This window comes from Somniosus microcephalus, unplaced genomic scaffold (assembly GCF_052327205.1).
Source record: "Somniosus microcephalus isolate GS21.2 unplaced genomic scaffold, FLI_Smic_1.0 unresolved_chr4, whole genome shotgun sequence".
Classification (NCBI taxonomy): domain Eukaryota; kingdom Metazoa; phylum Chordata; class Chondrichthyes; order Squaliformes; family Somniosidae; genus Somniosus; species Somniosus microcephalus.
In genome coordinates, this window is record NW_028225182.1 from 56,784,545 (window position 1) to 56,808,153 (window position 23,609).

The 23,609-nt window shown below is 52.2% G+C and overlaps 1 protein-coding gene across 1 annotated transcript in view; it reads right to left on the bottom strand.

Annotated features, from left to right (window-relative positions):
• The window catches only part of LOC147091136 (leucine-rich repeat and calponin homology domain-containing protein 4-like), a 126,988-nt gene that overhangs the window by 48,888 nt on the left and 54,491 nt on the right, over positions 1-23,609 (bottom strand). The window contains exons 3-8 of the mRNA XM_085977170.1: positions 10,106-10,232; positions 8,677-8,782; positions 6,070-6,206; positions 3,005-3,120; positions 1,733-1,829; positions 1,139-1,247 (exon numbers count right to left, since the gene is read on the bottom strand). Of these exons, the coding sequence (XP_085833296.1) occupies positions 1,139-1,247; positions 1,733-1,829; positions 3,005-3,120; positions 6,070-6,206; positions 8,677-8,782; positions 10,106-10,232 (692 nt within the window). The remainder of the gene's footprint in view (positions 1-1,138; positions 1,248-1,732; positions 1,830-3,004; positions 3,121-6,069; positions 6,207-8,676; positions 8,783-10,105; positions 10,233-23,609) is intronic.

A 23,609-nucleotide genomic window follows, 5' to 3' on the forward strand; every position in this document is an offset into this window, starting at 1 on the left:
AAATTGGCTAAGGGACAGAAAACAGAGAGTAGAGGTGAACGGTTGTTTTTCAGACTGGAGGATCATATACAGTGGTGTTCCCCAGGGGTTGGTACTAGGACCACTGCTCTTTTTGATATATATTAATCACCTGGACTTGGGTGTACAGGGCATAATTTCAAAGTTTGTAGATGATATGAATCTCGGAAATGTAGTAAACAGTGAGGCGGATCGTAACAGACTTCAGGAGGACAGAGGCAGACTGGTGAAATGGGCAGACACACGGCAGGTGAAGTTTAACACAGAGAAGTGTGAAGTGATTCATTTTGGTAGGAGGAATAAGGAGGTGGCAATGTAAACTAAATGGTACAATTCTAAAGTGGGTGCAGGAACAGCGAGACCTGGGGGTGTCTGTACACAAACCTTTGAAGGTGGCAGGACAAGCGGAGAAGGCCGTTAAAAAGCATAAGGCATCCTGGGCTTTATAAACAGGCAGAGAGTGCAACAGCCAGGAAGTTACACTGAACCCTTTATAAACCACTGGTTCGGCCCCAGCTGGAGTCTTGTGTCCAATCCTGGGCCCCGCACTTTAGGAAGGTTGTCAAGGCCTTGGAGAGGGTGCGGAGGAGATTTACCAGAATGGTCCCAGGGATGAGGGACTTCAGTTAATGTGGAGAGACTGGAGAGGCTGGGATTGTTCTCCTTAGAGCAGAGAAGGTTCAGGGGAGATTGAATCGAGGTGTTCAAAATCGTGAGGGGTTTCAATGGAGTAAATAAGGAGAAACTGTTCCCAGTGGCAGGAGGGTCGGTAACCAGAGGACACAGAGTGAAGATAATCGGCAAAAGAACCAGAGGGGAGATGAGGAGAATGTTTTTAAGCAGCGAGTTGTTGTGATCTGGAACATGCTGCCTGAAAGGGCGGTGGAAGTAGATTCAATAGTAACTTTCAAAAGGGAAATTGGATAAATACTGGAAGGGAAAATTCACAGGGCTGTGGGGAAAGAGCAGGGGGGGAGTGGGACTAATCGGAGAGCTCATTCAAAGAGCCGGCACAGGCACGATGGGCCGAATGGCCTCCTCCTGTGCTGTGGGATTCAATGACTCTCACGGGGAGATACTCGCGAGGCTTTTGCTGTTGGACATGTCTCCATCTCCTCACCATTCCCGTTGTTCTCCGTGTGTCCCGACGGCCGGCTCCCCCTCAGCTGTCTCTGCTCCCGGGATATTTCCACCATCCGAAGAGACAGGTCTGTGGACTCGTCTGTGGACTGGAGACAGACGGGAATCCGTGTTAGACAGGCGCGGAACCCAGCGAGCTCCACAGAGCCCCCGCCCCCCCCCTCCCCGTCCCTGTAGAGATCGACGAGTCATCGCAACAGGGAACTGAACTAAAGTCAGTGACACCCCCGTCCCGTCCCATCCCATCCCGTCCCGTCCCATCCACGACAGTCAGTGAACCCCACCCCACCCATACACCAGTCTGGCCCCCCACTACCGGCAGCGATCGCCCCGCACCTGCCCCCCACCACACTCACTGACCCCCCACCTGGGATCATCTATCTCCACGATCTGGAGATGGGGACCGGCCCCTCCATGGCCCGTGTGCCTCAGTACCGCATCGGGTGGGGCATCTGCCCACTGGGATAGGGGGGAGGAGGCAGGTCTGTTGGTCGGATCACCCTCCCCGCCCGCCCGCCCCCCCCCCCCGCCAGTAGCCGGCTGGGATTCACCCCCCGCCCCGGGCCACACTCACCTCGTTCCCTGACCACCGCTTACTGCCACTGTCCACACTGTTAAACCCCGAGTCCAGTCCGCTGTGCTGCCGGCTAGCACAGAAATCATCAGAGAGACTGCAAGCACAAGGGCAAGATCAGAAATAGTGTACAGGGCAAATGGAATGTTGGCCTTTACCTCAGGAATACAAAGGGACGGAAGTTCCGGGGATCGGGCGGGAAAGTGGCGTTGAGGTCGATGATCAGCCCTGATCTCATTGAATGGAGGACCAGGCTCGAGGGGCTGAATGGCCGACTCCTGCTCCTATTTCTTATGTTCTTAAGGGAGGCTTCAGGTGTACAGAGCCTGGGTCAGACCCCACCTGGAGTGACCGGGTTCAGTCCTGGGCCCCGCCGCTCAGGAAGGATATCTCGGCCTTGGAGGGGGGGCAGCGCAGATTCACCAGAACGATACCCGGGGGCTAAAAGGGTTAAATTCCGAGGCCAGGTTGCACAGACTGGGCTTGTATTCCCTCGAGTTTAGAAGATTAAGGGGTGATCTAATCGAGGTGTTGAAGATGATTAAAGGAGTTGATCGGGTGGAGAGAGAGAAACTATTTCCTCTGGTGGGGGGAGTCCAGAACAAGGGGGCAGAACCTTAAAATGAGAGCCAGGCCGTTCAGGGGTGATGTCAGGAAGCACTTCTTCACACAAAGGGGGGTGGAAATCTGGAACTCTCTCCCCCAAAAAGCTGCTGAGGCTGGAGGTCAATTGGAAATTTCAAAACTGAGATTGATAGATTTTTGTTGGGTGAGGGTATTAAGGGTTACGGAACCGAGGCGGGTAGATGGAGTTAAGATACAGATCGGCCCTGATCTCATTGAATGTCCGAACAGACTAGAGGGGCTGAATGTCAGTCAGTGCTTCCAACAACTGTCGTCCTCTCTTCCACTCTCCTCCCCTCACAAGACAGAGGGCGGAGGCGAGAGGGCGAGGGAGGTGGCAGGGCGGAGGGGAGGGAGGTGGCAGGGCGGAGGGGAGGGAGGTGGCAGGGCGGAGGGGAGGGAGGTGGCAGGGCGGAGGGGAGGGAGGTGGCAGGGCGGAGGGGAGGGAGGTGGCAGGGCGGAGGGGAGGGAGGTGGCAGGGCGGAGGGGAGGGAGGTGGCAGGGCGGAGGGGAGGGAGGTGGCAGGGCGGAGGGGAGGGAGGTGGCAGGGCGGAGGCGGGATGGCCTGACAACAGCGAGCTTTCTGTCCATCAGATGCTCCGGATCGATGTTCTGAAAAGGAACAGTTCCTGTGCGGTCCGTACTCACCAGGAGCTGAAACCCTGCGGACGGATTGCTCGCTCCAAATCAGTTAGGTCCGGCACTATTTTACACGCTTCAATGTTCAAGTATTTAAATATGTGGATCTTCCCTTTAGTGCAGATCTAAGGAGACAACAGGGAGAGTAAAACAAGTAAAATAGAGTAAAGCTCCCTCTACACTGTCCCATCAAACACTCCCAGGGCAGGTACAGCACGGGTTAGATACAGAGTAAAGCTCCCTCTACACTGTCCCATCAAACACTCCCAGGGCAGGTACAGCACGGGTTAGATACAGAGTAAAGCTCCCTCTATACTGTCCCATCAAACACTCCCAGGGCAGGTACAGCACGGGTTAGATACAGAGTAAAGCTCCCTCTATACTGTCCCATCAAACACTCCCAGGGCAGGTACAGCCCGGGTTAGATACAGAGTAAAGCTCCCTCTACACTGTCCCCATCAAACACTCCCAGGGCAGGTACAGCACGGGTTAGATACAGAGTAAAGCTCCCTCTACACTGTCCCATCAAACACTCCCAGGGCAGGTACAGCACGGGTTAGATACAGAGTAAAGCTCCCTCTACACTGTCCCATCAAACACTCCCAGGGCAGGTACAGCACGGGTTAGATACAGAGTAAAGCTCCCTCTACACTGTCCCATCAATCACTCCCAGGGCAGGTACAGCACGGGTTAGATACAGAGTAAAGCTCCCTCTACACTGTCCCATCAATCACTCCCAGGGGAGTTACAGCACGAGTTAGATACAGAGTAAAGCTCCCTCTACACTGTCCCATCAAACACTCCCAGGGCAGGTACAGCAGGGGTTAGATACAGAGTAAAGCTCCCTCTACACTGTCTCATCAAACACTCCCAGGGCAGGTACAGCATGGGTTAGATACAGAGTAAAGCTCCCTCTACACTGTCCCATCAAACACTCCCAGGGCAGGTACAGCACGGGTTAGATACAGAGTAAAGCTCCCTCTACACTGTCCCATCAATCACTCCCAGGGGAGTTACAGCACGAGTTAGATACAGAGTAAAGCTCCCTCTACACTGTCCCATCAAACACTCCCAGGGCAGGTACAGCAGGGGTTAGATACAGAGTAAAGCTCCCTCTACACTGTCTCATCAAACACTCCCAGGGCAGGTACAGCATGGGTTAGATACAGAGTAAAGCTCCCTCTACACTGTCCCATCAAACACTCCCAGGGCAGGTACAGCACGGGTTAGATACAGAGTAAAGCTCCCTCTACACTGTCCCATCAAACACTCCCAGGGCAGTTACAGCACGGGTTAGATACAGAGTAAAGCTCCCTCTACACTGTCCCATCAAACACTCCCAGGGCAGTTACAGCACGGGTTAGATACAGAGTAAAGCTCCCTCTACACTGTCCCATCAAACACTCCCAGGGCAGGTACAGCACGGGTTAGATACAGAGTAAAGCTCCCTCTGCACTGTCCCATCAAACACTCCCAGGACAGGTACAGCACGGGTTAGATACAGAGTAAAGCTCCCTCTACACTGTCTCATCAAACACTCCCAGGGCAGGTACAGCACGAGGTTAGATACAGAGTAAAGCTCCCTCTACACTGTCCCCATCAAACACTCCCAGGGCAGGTACAGCACGGGTTAGATACAGAGTAAAGCTCCCTCTACACTGTCCCATCAAACACTCCCAGGGCAGGTACAGCACGGGTTAGATACAGAGTAAAGCTCCCTCTACACTGTCCCATCAAACACTCCCAGGGCAGGTACAGCACGGGTTAGATACAGAGTAAAGCTCCCTCTACACTGTCCCATCAAACACTCCCAGGGCAGGTACAGCATGGGTTAGATACAGAGTAAAGCTCCCTCTACACTGTCCCATCAAACACTCCCAGGGCAGGTACAGCCCGGGTTAGATACAGAGTAAAGCTCCCTCTACACTGTCCCATCAAACACTCCCAGGGCAGGTACAGCATGGGTTAGATACAGAGTAAAGCTCCCTCTACACTGTCCCATCAAACACTCCCAGGGCAGGTACAGCCCGGGTTAGATACAGAGTAAAGCTCCCTCTACACTGTCCCATCAAACACTCCCAGGACAGGTACAGCACGGGTTAGATACAGAGTAAAGCTCCCTCTACACTGTCCCCATCAAACACTCCCAGGGCAGGTACAGCACGAGGTTAGATACAGAGTAAAGCTCCCTCTACACTGTCCCCATCAAACACTCCCAGGGCAGGTACAGCACGGGTTAGATACAGAGTAAAGCTCCCTCTACACTGTCCCATCAAACACTCCCAGGGCAGGTACAGCACGGGTTAGATACAGAGTAAAGCTCCCTCTACACTGTCCCATCAAACACTCCCAGGGCAGGTACAGCACGGGGTTAGATACAGAGTAAAGCTCCCTCTACACAGTCCCATCAAACACTCCCAGGGCAGGTACAGCACGGGTTAGATACAGAGTAAAGCTGCCTCTACACTGTCCCATCAAACACTCCCAGGGCAGGTACAGCACGGGTTAGATACAGAGTAAAGCTCCCTCTACACTGTCCCATCAAACACTCCCAGGGCAGGTACAGCACGGGTTAGATACAGAGTAAAGCTGCCTCTACACTGTCCCATCAAACACTCCCAGGGCAGGTACAGCACGGGTTAGATACAGAGTAAAGCTCCCTCTACACTGTCCCATCAAACACTCCCAGGGCAGGTACAGCACGGGTTAGATACAGAGTAAAGCTCCCTCTACACTGTCCCATCAAACACTCCCAGGGCAGGTACAGCACGGGGTTAGATACAGAGTAAAGCTCCCTCTACACTGTCCCATCAAACACTCCCAGGGCAGGTACAGCACGGGTTCGATACAGAGTAAAGCTCCCTCTACACTGTCCCATCAAACACTCCCAGGGCAGGTACAGCACGGGTTAGATACAGAGTAAAGCTCCCTCTGCACTGTCCCATCAAACACTCCCAGGGCAGGTACAGCACGGGTTAGATACAGAGTAAAGCTCCCTCTACACTGTCCCATCAAACACTCCCAGGGCAGGTACAGCACGGGTTAGATACAGAGTGAAGCTGCCCAGTGTTTACCTGTGCGGGAGGGGATTGTAACGGGTTGTTGTCCAGTATGATAGTTTGCAGGTGGCGAAGGTGTCTGTAACAAACGGGAATCCGCGTGATTTTGTTGCAGGAGAAGTCGAGGCGGACGAGAGGAAGCTCGGAGAGTTCTGGAAGGAACGAGGAGAAAGTCGGTGTGTTATGTCACAGTGTCACGCACCAGCACTCTCCCGGTGTCACAATCCGCGGAGTATGGGAGGCGCGAGCGGAGCCCAGTATAACCCATCGCCAATTCACCCCACCAGCCGCAGCGAGTGTACCGGGGCAGCTACTCAACCCTGGTAGCCGGCGCAGTCCCGCCTCACCCTGAACCTGCGCTGTGCACCCAGCGTCACTGGCAGCAGGAGCTCGCGCTGATTCCCTCCTCCCCGCTCTGCGCAGGGACACTAACCCCAATTGTAGACACCCCCCGACCGAGACCCATTAACTCAGCACAGACCAGGAATGTGGAGCCTTCTGCTGTCAGCCCTGGCTCAGTCGGCAGCACTCGCCTCCGAGTCAGGTGGTCGTGAGTTCAAACCCCACTCCAGAGACTTGAGCACAAAATTTAGGCCGCCGCTCTCAGTGCCAGTACTGAGGGAGCGCCGCACTGTCGGAGGGGCAGTACTGAGGGAGCGCCGCACTGTCGGAGGGGCAGTACTGAGGGAGCGCCGCACTGTCGGAGGGGCAGTACTGAGGGAGCGCTGCATTGTCGGAGAGGCAGTACTGAGGGAGCGCCGCACTGTCAGAGGGGCAGTACTGAGGAAGCGCTGCACTGTCAGAGGGGCAGTACTGAGGGAGTGATGCACTGTCGGAGGGGCAGTACTGAGGGAGCGCCGCACTGTCGAAGAGGCAGTACTGAGGGAGCGCCGCACTGTCGGAGGGGCAGTACTGAGGGAGCGCCGCACTGTCGGAGGGGCAGTACTGAGGGAGCGCTGCATTGTCGGAGAGGCAGTACTGAGGGAGCGCCGCACTGTCAGAGGGGCAGTACTGAGGAAGCGCTGCACTGTCAGAGGGGCAGTACTGAGGGAGTGATGCACTGTCGGAGGGGCAGTACTGAGGGAGCGCCGCACTGTCGAAGAGGCAGTACTGAGGGAGCGCCGCACTGTCAGAGGGGCAGTACTGAGGGAGCGCCGCACTGTCGAAGAGGCAGTACTGAGGGAGCGCCGCACTGTCGGAGGGGCAGTACTGAGGGAGCGCTGCATTGTCGGAGAGGCAGTACTGAGGGAGCGCTGCACTGTCAGAGGGGCAGTACTGAGGGAGTGATGCACTGTCGGAGGGGCAGTACTGAGGGAGCGCCGCACTGTCGAAGAGGCAGTACTGAGGGAGCGCCGCACTGTCAGAGGGGCAGTACTGAGGGAGTGATGCACTGTCGGAGGGGCAGTACTGAGGGAGCGCCGCACTGTCGGAGGGGCAGTACTGAGGGAGCGCCGCACTGTCGGAGGGGCAGTACTGAGGGAGCGCCGCACTGTCGGAGAGGCAGTACTGAGGGAGCGCTGCACTGTCAGAGGGGCAGTACTGAGGGAGTGATGCACTGTCGGAGGGGCAGTACTGAGGGAGCGCCGCACTGTCGGAGGGGCAGTACTGAGGGAGCGCCCCACTGTCGAAGAGGCAGTACTGAGGGAGCGCCGCACTGTCAGAGGGGCAGTACTGAGGGAGTGATGCACTGTCGGAGGGGCAGTACTGAGGGAGCGCCGCACTGTCGGAGGGGCAGTACTGAGGGAGCGCCGCACTGTCGGAGGGGCAGTACTGAGGGAGCGCCGCACTGTCGGAGGGGCAGTACTGAGGGAGCGCCGCACTGTCGGAGGGACAGTACTGAGGGAGCGCTGCATTGTCAGAGATGCAGTACTGAGGGAGTGCCGCACTGTCGGAGGGGCAGTACTGAAGGAGCGCCGCACTGTCACATGCTGTCTTTCAGATGAGATGTTAAACCGAAGCACCGTCTACCCTCTCAGGTGGATGTAAAAGATCCCTCAGCACCAACATCACTAAAACAGGTTATCCAGTCATTATCACATTGCTGTTTGTGGGAGCTTGCTGTGCGCAAATTGGCTGCTGCGTTTCCTACATTACAACAGTGACCACACTTCAAAAAAAATACTTCACAGAATCACAGAAACCCCACAGTGCAGATAGAGGCCATTTCGGCCCATCAAGCCTGCACCGACACATATCCCACCCGATCCCTGTAACCCCACGTATTTAATCCCCCTAACACTAAGGATCAATTTATCATAGTCAATCAACCTAACCCGCACATCTTTGGACTGTGGGAGGAAACCGGAGCACCCGGAGGAAACCCACGCAAACACGGGGAGAATGTGCAAACTCCACACAGACAGTCGCCCGAGGCCAGATTTGAACCCGGGTCTCTGGCGCTGTGAGGCAACAGTGCTAACCACTATGCCATACTTCATTGGGTGTAAAGCTTTTGGGACCTCCGGTGGTCGTGAAAGGTGCTGGAGAGATGCAGCTCCGCACCAGGTCCCAGAGTCAGCGAGGGAGACCAGGTTTTTGGGAGAACAGATTTTTATTGAGCGGGGGGTTTTTGCTAATTGACCGACAGCAGCGCAGGAGCCAGGTGCTGAGTCTGGTACTGACCTTCCGGGAGCGACAGCAACTGATTCCTTCGCACGTTGAGGTCCCGCAGCAACTCCAGGTTCCCGATCTGCGGAGGGAGTCGCCGGATCTCGTTACAGCTCACATCCTGGGCAGTAAAGAGAGAGTTCCAAAATTCACCGAGTCTAGCCGGAGATCGGAGTTACAGGACCAGAACCCCCGCCCCACTGACCCTGCTCACAGTGACTGCAAAATACAGCGGGACCCCAACCCCGGGGAGGAGAGGAGCAGGGAGAGAGAGAGAGACCCCCAAACCAGAGAGCGCCAGAGAGAGCGCGACAGAGAGAGAGACACAGACACAGAGAGAGTGAGACAGAGAGAGAGAGAGAGACCCCCACCCTCTGGATTTATTCTGGATGTAGTAACTCATTGTCGCCACCAGGTGTCTTCTCAGCACGCTCAAGGTTCCCCCCAGAACGTGTGGGACTGGGCCCTTCCCCCGGTGCCCTGCCCTGTGGGACTGGGCCCTTCCCCCGGTGCCCTGTGGGACTGGGCCCTTCCCCCGGTGCCCTGTGGGACTGGGCCCTTCCCCCGGTGCCCTGTGGGACTGGGCCCTTCCCCCGGTGCCCTGTGGGACTGGGCCCTTCCCCCGGTGCCCTGTGGGACTGGGCCCTTCCCCCGGTGCCCTGTGGGACTGGGCCCTTCCCCCGGTGCCCTGTGGGACTGGGCCCTTCCCCCGGTGCCCTGTGGGACTGGGCCCTTCCCCCGGTGCCCTGTGGGACTGGGCCCTTCCCCCGTGTCCTGCGCGGTGGGACTGGGCCCTTCCCCAGTGTCCTGCGCGGTGGGACTGGGCCCTTCCCCCGGTGCCCTGTGGGACTGGGCCCTTCCCCCGGTGCCCTGTGGGACTGGGCCCTTCCTCCGGTGCCCTGTGGGACTGGGCCCTTCCTCCGGTGCCCTGTGGGACTGGGCCCTTCCTCCGGTGCCCTGTGGGACTGGGCCCATCCTCCGGTGCCCTGTGGGACTGGGCCCTTCCTCCGGTGCCCTGTGGGACTGGGCCCTTCCCCCCCCCCCCCCCCGGTGCCCTGCCCTGCCCTGGGCTGGGTCCGTGTGTGGACCCAGGCAGAGGAAGGTGAAGTGCAGACACTTGACTTCCTGTGAGCTCCGCAGCAAGTGTCAGCTGCTGATTTAAGGAACACGGAGAAAGAACAGGAGTTTCAGAATGACTGAGCCCAGTCAAACCAGCCCAGGCCGCACGAGGTGCAAATATCCCCAACCAGTGCAGCCTGGAGCCCTGGAGTGGGCCCCAGAGACAGACGGACACACAGAAACACACACGAACGTGGACACACACACACACGCACCGGCAGGACCGCGGGCTGAGTTGTCCGCCCTGAGCCCAGGGTGGGGGGAATAACCCCAGGTCAGGATCCCACCCTGGGCTGCGCAGCGATCCTTTGTAAAGTGAACCTACCAGTTCTCGGAGCTGTCCAAGGCAGCCGATGTCGTCAGGCAGTGAGGTGAGCTTGTTGTTGCTGGCAACGAGCACCTTCAAGGGCAGGCAGCACAGGTACGCGGGTAACACACACAGCTGGCTCCGACTGAGGGCAAGAGAGGGAAGAGGCTGTCACCACACTGGTACAAACCCTCACCCACCCCACCACCACCCAACCCTGCCCTGCCCACTGCCCACACACCCAGGGGTCACTGGACAGTGATCAGGAGCAGGAACCCTGGCTGATTTCCCCTCTCTCTAACCCAGGGGTCACTGGGCAGTAATCAGGAGCAGGAACCCTGGCTGATTTCCTCTCTCCCCACTAGGGATTGTGGAAGCATTGGTAATAATTTTCCAAAACTCCCTGGACTCGGCAAAGGTCCCGGCAGACTGGAAAACTGCTAATGTAACACCCTTATTTAAAAAGGGCAGTGGACAGAAGGCTGGAAACTATAGACCGGTTAGCCTAACATCTGTGGTTGGTAAAATTTTGGAGTCCATTATTAAGGAGACAGTAACAGGACATTTGGATAATCATAATTTAATAGGACAAAGTCAGCATGGTTTTATGAAGGGGAAGTCACGTTTGACAAATTTGCTGGAGTTCTTTGAGGAAGTAACATATAGGGTGGATAAAGGGGAACCAGTGGACGTAGTGTATTTAGACTTCCAAAAGGCATTTGACAAGGTGCCACACAAAAGATTATTGCTTAAGATAAAAAATCACAGGATTGGGGGTAATATTCTGGCATGGATAGAGGATTGGCTATCTAACAGAAGGCAGAGAGTTGGGATAAATGGTTCATTCTCAGACTGGCAATCAGTAAAAAGTGGTGTTCCGCAGGGGTCAGTGCTGGGTCCCCAACTCTTTACAATCTATATTAACGATTTGGAGGAGGGGACCGAGTGTAACATATCAAAGTTTGCAGATGATACTAAGATGGGAGGGAAAGTAGTGAGTGAGGAGGACATAAAAAACCTGCAAGGGGACATAGACAGGCTAAGTAAGTGGGCAGAGATTTGGCAGATGGAATACAATACTGGAAAGTGTGAGGTTATGCACTTTGGCAGGAAAAATCGTAGAGCAAGTTATTATCTTAATGGCAAGAAACTGGAAAGTACTGAAGTACAAAGGGATCTGGGGGTCCTGGTGCACGAAACTCAAAAGGTTAGTATGCAGGTGCAGCAAGCGATTAAGAAGGCCAATGGAATGTTGGCTTTCATTGCTAGGGGGATAGAATATAAAAATAGGGAGGTATTGCTTCAGTTGTACAAGGTATTGGTGAGACCGCACCTGGAATACTGCGTACAGTTTTGGTGTCCATACTTAAGAAAGGACATACTTGCTCTCGAGTCAGTACAAAGAAGGTTCACTCGGTTAATCCCGGGGATGAGGGGATGGACATATGAGGAGAGGTTGAGTAGATTGGGACTCTACTCATTGGAGTTCAGAAGAATGAGAGGCGATCTTATTGAAACATATAAGATTGTGAAGGGGTTGGATCGGGTGGATGCGGTGAGGATGTTCCCGATGATGGGTGAAACTAGAACTAGGGGGCATAGTCTTAGAATAAGGGGCTGCTCTTTCAAAACTGAGATGAGGAGGAACTACTTCACTCAGAGGGTGGTAGGTCCATGGAATATGCTGCCCCAAAAAGCTGTAGAAGCTACATCATTACATAAATTTAAAACAGAAATAGACAGTTTCCTAGAAGTAAAGGGAATTAAGGGTTACGGGGAGCGGGCAGGAATTTGGACAGGAGTCTAGGTTCAGATCGGTCATGGCCCTGTGGGTAGCGGAGCGGGCCCTGGGGCCGTGTAGCTGGATCCTGCTCCTATTTTGTGTGTCTAATTCTGTTAGATTCAGGAGATGGTTCTGTGATAGTGGATTGGCGGTTAGGATCAGATCAGCCATGATCTTATTGAATGGCGGAGCAGGCTCGAGGGGCCGATTGGCCTACTCCTGCTCCTATTTCTTATGTTCTTATGTTCTAACCCAGGGGTCACTGGACAGTGATCAGGAGCAGGAACCCTGGCTGATTTCCTCTCTCTCTAACCCAGGGGTCACTGGGCAGTGATCAGGAGCAGGAACCCTGGCTGATTTCCCCTCTCTCTAACCCAGGGGTCACTGGACAGTGATCAGGAGCAGGAACCCTGGCTGATTTCCCCTCTCTCTCTAACCCAGGGGTCACTGGACAGTGATCAGGAGCAGGAACCCTGGCTGATTTCCCCCTCTCTCTAACCCAGGGGTCACTGGGCAGTGATCAGGAGCAGGAACCCTGGCTGATTTCCCCTCTCTGTAACCCAGGGGTCACTGGGCAGTGATCAGGAACAGGAACCCTGGCTGATTTCCCCTCTCTCTAACCCAGGGGTCACTGGGCAGTGATCAGGAGCAGGAACCCTGGCTGATTTCCCCTCACTCTAACCCAGGGGTCACTGGACAGTGATCAGGAGCAGGAACCTTGGCTGATTTCCCCTCTCTCTTGCTCCATCTCTCTCCCCCTTGTAGTGTATGTACCCGTCTACCTTTAAGGGAACTATTGAATGTAACCGTTCACCTTTAAGAGAACTACTTTAGGGGTGGCACTATTTGTTTGGCTTCTGTATACTGTAATACCGACAGTGACCACACCAGTATATAAGTGTTGTGGCAGGATTGCTGGGGCAGATTCGCCCTGACCTCTGAATAGTAAAGACCTGTTTGTTTGTTACTCCTGAAGTCTGTGTCGTTATTAACTGTACAACCCACAGACTTTACAGTGTCGACGAGTCCGATCGTACCTGTAAAGTCTGTGGGTTGTGCAGTTAATAAATACACAGACTTCAGAAGTAACAAACAAAACAGGTCTTTACTATTCGAAGGTCCGGGCGAATCTGCCCCAGCAATCATGCCAGAACACTTATATACTGGTGTTGTCACTATCGGTATTACAGTATACAGAAGCCAAACAAATAGTGCCACACCTAAAGTAGTTCCCTTAAAGGTGAACGGTTACATTCAATAGTTCCCTTAAAGGTAGACGGGTACATACACTACAATCCTCCCTTTTTAGCTTATTACTTACAGAGTCTCCGTTAAACATACATATCTTCAAATTCCTATAAAACAAATTACAGATATAATCTCGGTGGAGTCAATGTCATATAAAACAATTTACAAATATAATCTCGGTGGAAAGTTCACAGGTTCAGTCTCTGCGGAAACAGTTCATAGATTCAGTCTCTGATCTTGACTCGTTCCGAACAACATTTCTTTGGTGTAGCCGGTTCACCTGGCTAGCGTGACTCCTCCATAGCCTTTTTCTTGACGTAACAGCTTGAACTTTCGTCCTGTTGAACCAGCAGTGCGGACTTTTACAACCAACTGGCTGTCTTGACATTTTCCAGTTTTTCAACTAATTTAGCTCCTTTTGTAGTGTCCCGCCTGAGATGGTAGAAGTGCTAATATTTTAGACAGTTATTATCTTCTGCTTCTTCTTTTTCTTTTCTGCCTTTTTGAAACTCTCGGAGCTCCTTTCTCGGCTGCCAGCTGTAGCGCCACCAACTCTCTATGTTCCTTAGACCTTAAGTGCTTCCTCCGGATTTCAGCACTTTGAGAGTTTTCATCACAAGCTGGGCAGACCACATCCTCGTAATATTCAGTGTCACTCAACAGGTCATGGTAATATTCAGGTTCGTCCTGAGTTAGGCCAGCGAGAGAGACTTCTTCTTCCTCCTCACCAGTCTGGACGTTAGCTGACGGTGGTTCCTGCCCTAAACATCTTTCTTGAAAAGCCTTCTTCATGCATTCATATTCATCCCGCTCTTCCTGGGTTATCTGCCATTCCTTCACGACGGACCTCATTTGTGAGTTCAATACCTTCCTTTCCATCGGTAATTGCGTTATCAGGCTATTTAACCCTTCTACTGAAATAACGGTTTCCACATTCTTCTGTTCACCTTGACGTGATTCAATGTACTTTTGGCATCCTTGTAAAATTTGTGTTGCCACCTCAGCTATCTCCGTGACTCTTGAGAGCTCTGAACTCGTTCCCCCTGAAGATTGAAGCTCGTGTTCAGATTGTTCCCCTTGCCGAGTCTTGTCCTTCAGCATATGAAGGAGTTGGCCGACCGTTAACTCTTCCCTGGGAACACGGTGGATCAGAGTCTTCTCCATTTCATCCACCTCTTTCTCCAATACTTCCACCTTACGTTCCTCTTGAACTTTGGCTTTCAGCGCTCGGCAAAGTTGCGCCCTGATGCTCTCTAGTTCATGTTCAGGGACCATTCTTACAGTGTCCTGTTCTTCCACTGAAAGGATTCCCAGTTGAATCTGTTCTTCAAGTTGTTGAACCTCGGTCATTGCCGCCTCATACTTGTCTTGGGTGTCCTTCAATGTTTTTATAAGTTCTTGGACATCCTGTCTTTCATGCTCTGCCATGATTTTCACCTCTAATTGCTCATCTATGGATGGAGCTTCTATCGATGAGTCTGTCTTGGCCCTGAGCTCATCAAGAATTTCCTGCAGCCTTTGGACTTCTTGCTCATGTTCAACCTTTACTTGTTCATATGCTTCTACTGAAACTAGCTTTTCGGAGGTTGCCGAGTTAACCCCCTTCTGAATTGCAGCCTGGGCCTGTTCATACTGTTCTTTCAACTTCTCACACTCTGCTTGTAAGGAGTCGTAAAGAAGAACTGGAATAAAATCCTGGCTCCCTGAAGATTCCTCTTCCTTTGGTTCATTCTGTAAATATTCTAGTTCCTGAACAGCATCAGGGGAATGTGATTGGTATTTGGCCACGATGGCTCTATGGTCGCTCTCTGCTTGAGCTAGCTGTCTCTGTAGTCTTTCCAGGTTCCCCCATTCGGTGTCCCAGAACTTTTCCATATTTTTCATCTCCTGTACGAGACGGTCACTTAACTGTTCTAATTGTTGTCGTACTTTGACATAAGTTTGCGTCCGAGCTCGGTGTTCTTCCGTCATGGATGAATCCTTTGCTTGAACAGGCTCAGAATTCTCTGTCAACCTGGAGTTCTGCTCTGCAGCTTTATTCTTCTTGGTACCATAAGTCCTTCTGCATGTCTTCGTTTTCTTTCCCATCGTCGGCAAGTCCCTTTTAGCCTTGTCTTCCATATTCGAATTGGTCTTATCATCATCCATTTCAGAATCTGAGCTAATATCTTGCACCGAGTCCTCCCTCATTATGGCTTTTAGGTAATGCCATTCCATGTCTATTTTCTTAATCCACTCCCGTCCTAGAAGTGGTGGTCCTCCCTCAGATAATACGTACAAGTTCATTCTTGGGTGTTCTTTACCCCTATCTCTCACCTTGACTCTTATTTTCCCCACGGGGTATACGTTATGCCCCGTGTATGTCTGTAATACGAACTTGGTATTTCTTAAAGGTATGTGAGAGAATAGCCGGTGGTAGTCCCTTCGGTTGATGACTGATAGAGCTGATCCAGTGTCCAGCTCCATTCTTACTTGGACTCCAGCTATTTTTAGTATGACCCAGATGGCCTGTAGATCCGTTGCTTTACCCACATTGTGGATTCTCAGACTACCCAGCTCCTGGTTGTTTGGGTCTGAGTCTGAATTCTGTTCGTCTGAACTCTTCTCAGCCACCTTGTGTACCTTGTTGTACTTTTCTGGTGGTGGCTTCCTTTGATTATTGGTCTTTTTCCCGGACCGGCATACCTTCGCGATGTGACCCAGTTTGCCACACTTCCTACACTCTTGGTTCTTAAACCAGCATTGATTCTGGTCATGCGTTGTCTTCCCACAACGGTAGCATTTTGTTGTGCTTGAAGTAATTTGGTCCACCCCGAGTGCCGCCGCCTTTAGTTGCATTTCCGCCGTTCCTTTCGCTGCGGCTTCGTGCGATGCAGCTATAAGGACAGCCCTGTCCAGTGTGAGGTCGTTCTCTTCCAGTAGTCGCTTCTGCGTCCCTTCTTTGGACAATCCGCATACGAACTTGTCCCGCAGCGCTTCTGTCAGATTCCCTCCGAACTGGCAGTATTTCGCTAGCCTACGCAGTTCGACCAAGTATTCCGCATTGCTTTCGTCTTTCTTCTGCGTTCTTGCGTAGAATTTGAATCGTTCAGCCAGCATCAGCGGTGTGGGGTTCAAGTGGTCCTTCAGCACAGCCACAATCTCTTCGAAGGTCTGATCCGCTGGTTTATTTGGTGCTATTAGATGCTTCAAGAGCCCGTATGTTTTTGCCCCCATCGAGTTTAGCAATGTTATCGCCTTGTCGTCTTCCTCTATTTTGTTGGCTTCGCAATAGATCTCTATGCGTTCCACGTACGTGGCCCAGTCTTCTATTTCAGAATTAAAGTCGTTAATATTCCCTCGCTTAGGCATCTTTCTTCCCTTGGGAGCAGCACCAGTATTTCTTTAAGTATTCTTATTTATTTGTTTGTTTCTAAGATGGCGGTTTTCCCGCGAAATCGGCGGTTTCCCGCTCTTTCCTTCTCTCCCCGCCCACTTCAATGGCGGTATGTCAATCAAGATGGCGGTTTTCCCGCGAAAATGGCGGTTTCCCGCTCTTCCTTTCTCGCCCCGCCCACTTCAATGGCGGTTTCCCGCTTCTGGCGTCTTCTCCGCCTAATGGCAGCTTCCCGCGTTTCTTCCCGGTGGAAGGGGTACGCTTCCCCCTCAGCGGACAGGTTCAGCTGCTGGCTGGCTTCCGCACAGCTCCCCTTACTCGGCTATGTCTGTTCCTCCCGCCCGCACGGCTCTACCAGCGCTGGGTACACCCCGTTAACGGAGGACAGTTCAGCCGCTGGACTGGCTCTCGCGCAGTCTCTCTCTCCGTACCCGGCTCTGTCGCTCTCTCACCCGCACGTTCGGTGCTACCGGCCCTGGGTACCCCGTTGGTGGAGAACAGTTCAGCCGCTGGACTGGCTCTCGCGCAGTCTCTCACCCCGTTTTCGGCTGTGTCTCTCACCCACTCCCGCACGTTCGGTTTTGCCGGCTCTGAGTACCCCGTTGGTGGAGAACAGCTCAGCCGCTGGACTGGCTCCTCGCAGTCTCTCTCTCCGCACCCGGCTCTGTCTCTCTCTCCCACCCGCACGGTTCCCGTTCGCCTCCCCAGCCCTCTCGCAGACCGGTGTTTCCCTCCCCGGCTGCGGCTGGGTTTCTCTTCCCGCGCCTACTCGCAGGCTCAGCGCTTCGTGGCTGCCCGGATTTTTCCCGCCGATCGCGGTCCGGCTGTCACCCGACGCCGTTGGACCCGACTTTTGGCCGGCACAGTTCCCCCTCGACCGAGGTCAATTGCTCTGCCCTTATCCTCCGGATATTCTCTACACCTTCCCCTACTCACAGTCTCCGCGGCCACCTTGTTTCCTGCTGATCGGCTCACTCCGCACCGTGGCAGAAGGGTAGTCAGTGCCTGTTGCTGATACAGCTTTTGTTGCTAAAGTCTTCCACCTTTCTCCTGCTGCAGCCTCGTGTTTTCTTCCAGCAGCACGACGAGGGCGGTTGCCTCTCTTCGACGCTCTTCTTGCTTTGGTAGTCTTGCCGCAGGGTACGATCGGACTCGTCGCCACTGTAAAGTCTGTGGGTTGTGCAGTTAATAAATACACAGACTTCAGAAGTAACAAACAAACAGGTCTTTACTATTCGAAGGTCCGGGCGAATCTGCCCCAGCAATCCTGGCACAACACTTATATACTGGTGTGGTCACTATCGGTATTACAGTATACAGAAGCCAAACAAATAGTGCCACACCTAAAGTAGTTCCCTTAAAGGTGAACGGTTACATTCAATAGTTCCCTTAAAGATAGACGGGTACATACACTACAGTACCCTGCGGCAAGACTACCAAAGCAAGAAGAGCGTCGAAGAGAGGCAACCGCCCTCGTCGTTCTGCTGGAAGAAAACACGAGGCTGCAGCAGGAGGACGGAGGAAGACTTTAGCAACAAAAGCTTCCGTCTGCAACAGGCACTGACTATCCTTCTACCACGGTGCGGAGTGAGCCGATCAGCAGGAAACAAGGCGGCCGCGGAGACTGTGAGTAGGGGAAGGTGTAGAAGTATCCGGAGGATAAGGGCAGAGCACTCGACCTCGGTCGAGGGGGAGCAGAGCTGGTCAGGAAGGCGGGTCCAACGGCGTCGGGTGACAGCCGGACCGCGATCGGCGGGAAAGATCCGGGCGGCGACGAAGCCGCGGAGCGCTGAAACCGAGCGTGTGGGAGAGGCAGAGCCGAGCAGAGGAGGCTGCGCGAGAGCCAGCCCAGCGGCTGAACTGTTCTCCACCAACGGGGTACCCAGAGCCGGTAGAACCGAATGTGCGGGGGAGAGAGCGACAGAGCCGGGTACGGAGAGAGAGACTGCACGAGAGCCAGTCCAGCAGCTGAACTGTCCTCCGTTAACGGGGTGTACCCAGCGCCGGTAGAGCCGTGCGGGCGGGAGAGAGAGAGACAGAGCCGAGTAAGGGGAGCTGTGCGAGAGCCAGCCCAGCGGCTGAACCTGTCCGCTGTGGGGAAAGCGTACCCCTTCCACCAGGAAGAAACGCAAAAAGCCGCCATTAGGCGGAGAAGACGACAGAGGCGGGAAACCGCCATTGAAGTGGGCGGGGAGAGAAAGGAAGAGCGGGAAACCGCCATCTTAACTGCCATTGAAGTGGGCAGAGAGAGAGAGAAGGGAAGAGCGGGAAACCGCCATTTTCGCGGGAAAACCGCCATTTTAGAAATAAACAGATAATAAATAATACTTAAAGAAATACTGTGCTGCTCCAAGGAAAGGAAGATGCCTAAGCGAGGGAATATTAACGATTTTAATTCTGAGATAGAAGACTGGGCCACGTACGTGGAACGCATCGAGATCTATTGTGAAGCCAACAAAATAGAGGAAGACGACAAGGCGATAACATTGTTAAACTCGATGGGCGCAAAGACATACGGGCTCTTGAAGGATTTACTAGCACCAGCTAAACCGGCGGATCAGTCTTTCGAAGAGATTGTGGTTGTTCTGAAGGACCACTTGAACCCCACACCGTTGATGTTGGCTGAACGATTCAAATTCTATGCAAGAACGCAACGGAAAGACGAAAGCAACGCAGAATACTTGGTCGAACTGCGTAGGCTAGCGAAATACTGCCAGTTCGGAGGGAATCTGACAGAGGCACTGCGAGACAAGTTCGTAGGCGGATTGTCCAAGGAAGGGACGCAAAAGCGCCTACTCGAAGAGAACGACCTTACACTTGACAGGGCTGTCCTTATAGCCGCATCACACGAAGCCGCAGCGAAAGGAACGGCGGAAATGCAACTAAAGGCGGCGGCACTCGGGGTGGACCAAATTACCTCGAGTACAACAAAATGCTATCGTTGTGGGAAGACAACACACGGCCAGAATCAATGCTGGTTTAAGAACCAAGAATGCAGGAAATGTGGCAAACTGGGTCACATCGCTAAGGTATGCCGGTCAGGAAAGAAGACCAACAACCAAAGGAAGCCATCACAAGAAAAGTACAACAAGGTATACAAGGGGGCTGAGAAGAGTTCAGACGAACAGAATCCAGACTCAGATCCAAACGGCCAGGAGCTGGGTAGTCTGAGTATCCACCATGTGAGTAAGGAAGCTGACCTACAAACTATCTGGGTCATGCTAAAAATAGCTGGAGTCCAAGTGAAAATGGAGTTGGACACTGGATCAGCTGTATCAGTCATAAATCGAAGGGACTACCACCGGCTATTCCCACACATACCCTTAAGAGATACCAAGTTCGTATTGCAGACATACACGGGGCATAAAGTATACCCCATGGGAAAAATAAGAGTCAAGGTGAGAGATAGGGGTAAAGTACACCCAAGAATGAACTTGTACGTACTACCTGAGGGAGGACCACCACTTCTAGGACGGGAGTGGATCAAGAAAATAGACATGGAATGGCACTACCTACAAGCAATGACGAGTGAGGACTCGGTGCAGACAAGCAGCTCAGACTCTGAGCCGGAAGACGATAAGTCCAGCCCACGTATGAAAAACAAGGTTAACATGAACTCACTGACTAAGGTTGGAAAAACGATGGCGTGCATAAAGACAGAGAATTCTGAGTCTGTTCAAGTTACAGACATATGCATTACGGAGGAACACCGGGCTCGAACTCAACGTTATTTCAAAGTACGACAACAATTAGAACAATTAAGTTACCGTCTCGTACAAGAGATGAAAACAATGAAAAAGTTCTATGACACCGAATGGGAGAGTCTGGAAAGACAACAGAACCTGCTGGCTCAAGCAGAGAGCGACCATAGAGCCATCGTGACCAATTACCGATCACATCTCCCTTATGATGTTCAGGAGTTAGAATATTTGCATGATCTAGAGATACAGCATAAAGGCAAACCACGCTACACTGAGGATTTTGTTCTGCAATTGGAGACGGAGCTAGTGCAGGCAAGGTTAAGAGAAGCTGAATCGCAGTGTGCACTTAGAGATGCAGAAAAAAATCTTGGACATGGAAAAGAGAAACGCTTCTTTACCTGATGTGAATAATGTGGCCATGTTGCAAGAGGAGCTTATAGGGGCGAAACTGAAAGAAGCTAAGCAAAGGATGTTGGAACTTGAAACACAGAACCAAATCAGCAGTAACCAGCTATGTCGAGCAGAGAAGGAGTGCAATGGTCTACAGGAGAAGGTGCAATATCTCTCAGCCCAGAATAAGGGACTACTCACTCAGTTAAATGAAAGTAAACGGAAAATGGCTGAGATAGACTGCAAGAATAAAGAAGATTTGATGGCAGTGAGACTTCGAGGGGCAGATAGCATAGCAGCCTTGGCTGAACTCCAACAGAAAATTGCGAAAGAAGCAAATGAAGAGGAATCTTCAGGAAGCCAGGATTTTATTCCAGTTCTTCTCTACGACTCCTTACAAGCAGAGTGTGAGAAGTTGAAAGAACAGTATGAACAGGCCCAGGCTACAATTCTGGAGGGGATTAACTCGGCAACCTCCGAAAAGCTAGTTTCAGTAGCAGCATATGAACAACTAAAGGTTGAACATGAGCAAGAAGTCCAAAGGCTGCAGGAAATTCTTGATGAGCTCAAGGCCAAGACAGACTCATCGGTAGAAGTTCCATCCATAGATGAGAATTTAGAGGTGAAAGACATGGCAGAACATGAAAGACAAGATGTCCAAGAACTCATAAAAATATTGAAGGAAACCCAAGTCAAATATGAGGCGGCAATGACCGAGGTTCAACGACTTGAAGAACAAATTCAACTGGGAATCCTTTCAGTGGAAGGAAAGGAAACTGTAAGAAACACAGAGACTGTAAGAATGGGCCCTGAACATGAGCTAGGGAGCATCAAGGAGCAACTTCTTCGAGCGCTTGAAACCAAAGTACAAGAGGAAAGGAAGGTGAAAGCATTGGAGGGAAAGGTGGATGAAATGGAGAAGACTCTGATCCACAGAGTCCCCGTGGAAGAGTTAACGGTCAGCCAACTCCTTCACATGCTGAGAGACAAGACTCCACAATGGGAACACGAGCTTCAATCTTCAAAGGGAAGGAATTCGGAGCTTCCAAAAGTTACGGAAATAACTGAGGTGGCAACACAGATTTTGTATTACAGTTTACTCTATGAAGAGTTCGTTGAATCACGTCAATGTGAACAGAAGAATGTTGAAACAGCTGCTTCAGTAGAAGGATTAAATAGCCTGATACCGCAATCCCCGGTGGAAGGGAAGGTATTGAACTCACAAATGAGGTCAGTAGTGAAGGAATGGCAGACAACCCAGGAAGAGCGGGATGAATATGAATGTTTGAAGAAGTCTTTTCAAGAAAGATGGTTAGGGAAGGAACCACCGTCGGCTAACGTCCAGATGGATAAGAAGGAAGTAGAAGGGCCTCTCACTGGCCTAACTCAGGACGACCCCGAATATTACCATGACCTGTTGAGTGACACTGAATATTACGAGGATCTGGTCTGCTCAGTTTGTGATGAAAACTCCCAAAGTGCTGAAATCCGGATGAAGCACTTAAGGTCTAAGGAACATAGAGAGTTGGTGGCGCTACAGCTGGCAGCCGAGAAAGGAGCTCCGAGAGTTTCAAAAAGGCAGAAAAGAAAAAGAAGAAGCAGAAGATAATAACCGTCTAAAATATTATCACTTCCACCATCTCAGGCGGGACACTACGAAAGGAGCTAAATTAGTTGAAAAACCGGAAATTATCAAGACAGCCAGTTGGTTGTAAAAGTCCGCACTGCTGGTTCAACAGGACGAAAGTTCAAGCTGTTACGTCAAGAAAAAGGCTATGGAGGAGTCACGCCAGCCATGTGAACCGGCTACGCCAAAGAGATGCTGTTCGGAACGAGTCAAGATCAGAGACTGAATCTATGAACTGTTCCCACCGAGATTATATCTGTAAATTGTTTTATAGGAAGTTGAAGATATGTATGTTTAACGGGGACTCTAAGTAATAAGCTAAAAAGGGAGGATTGTAGTGTATGTACCCGTCTACCTTTAAGGGAACTATTGAATGTAACCGTTCACCTTTAAGAGAACTACTTTAGGTGTGGCACTATTTGTTTGGCTTCTGTATACTGTAATACCGACAGTGACCACACCAGTATATAAGTGTTGTGGCAGGATAACTGGGGCAGATTCGCCCTGACCTCTGAATAGTAAAGACCTGTTTGTTTGTTACTCCTGAAGTCTGTGTCGTTATTAACTGTACAACCCACAGACTTTACAGGAACCCTGGCTGATTTCCCCTCTCTCTAACCCTGGGGTCACTGGACAGTGATCAGGAGCAGGAACCCTGACTGATTTCCCCTCTCTCTAACCCAGAGGTCACTGGACAGTGATCAGGAGCAGGAACCCTGGCTGATTTCCCCTCTCTCTAACCCTGGGGTCACTGGACAGTGATCAGGAGCAGGAACCCTGACTGATTTCCCCTCTCTCTCTAACCCAGAGGTCACTGGACAGTGATCAGGAGCAGGAACCCTGGCTGATTTCCCCTCTCTCTAACCCAGGGGTCACTGGGCAGTGATCAGGAGCAGGAACCCTGGCTGATTTCCCCTCTCTCTAACCCAGGGTCACTGGACAGTGATCAGGAGCAGGAACCCTGGCTGATTTCCCCTCTCTCTAACCCAGGGGTCACTGGGCAGTGATCAGGAGCAGGAACCCTGGCTGATTTCCCCCTCTCTCTAACCCTGGGGTCACTGGACAATGATCAGGAGCAGGAACCCTGGCTGATTTCCCCCTCTCTCTAACCCCGGGGTCACTGGGCAGTGATCAGGAGCAGGAACCCTGGCTGATTTCCCCTCTCTCTAACCCAGGGGTCACTGGGCAGTGATCAGGAGCAGGAAGTTGCCGCTTGGAGACGCACAGATTGGGGGAAGATGTGAGGAACAGGAAGTGGAAGATTAATATGAAAAACAAGGGGGTGTGGGGAATGGTAAACAGGGGTGGAGAATGGGGTGAGCAATTAGATCGAAAACATACACAAATCTCTGAAGGTGGTGGCACAAGTTGAGAAAGCGGTTAAAAAAGCACCTGGG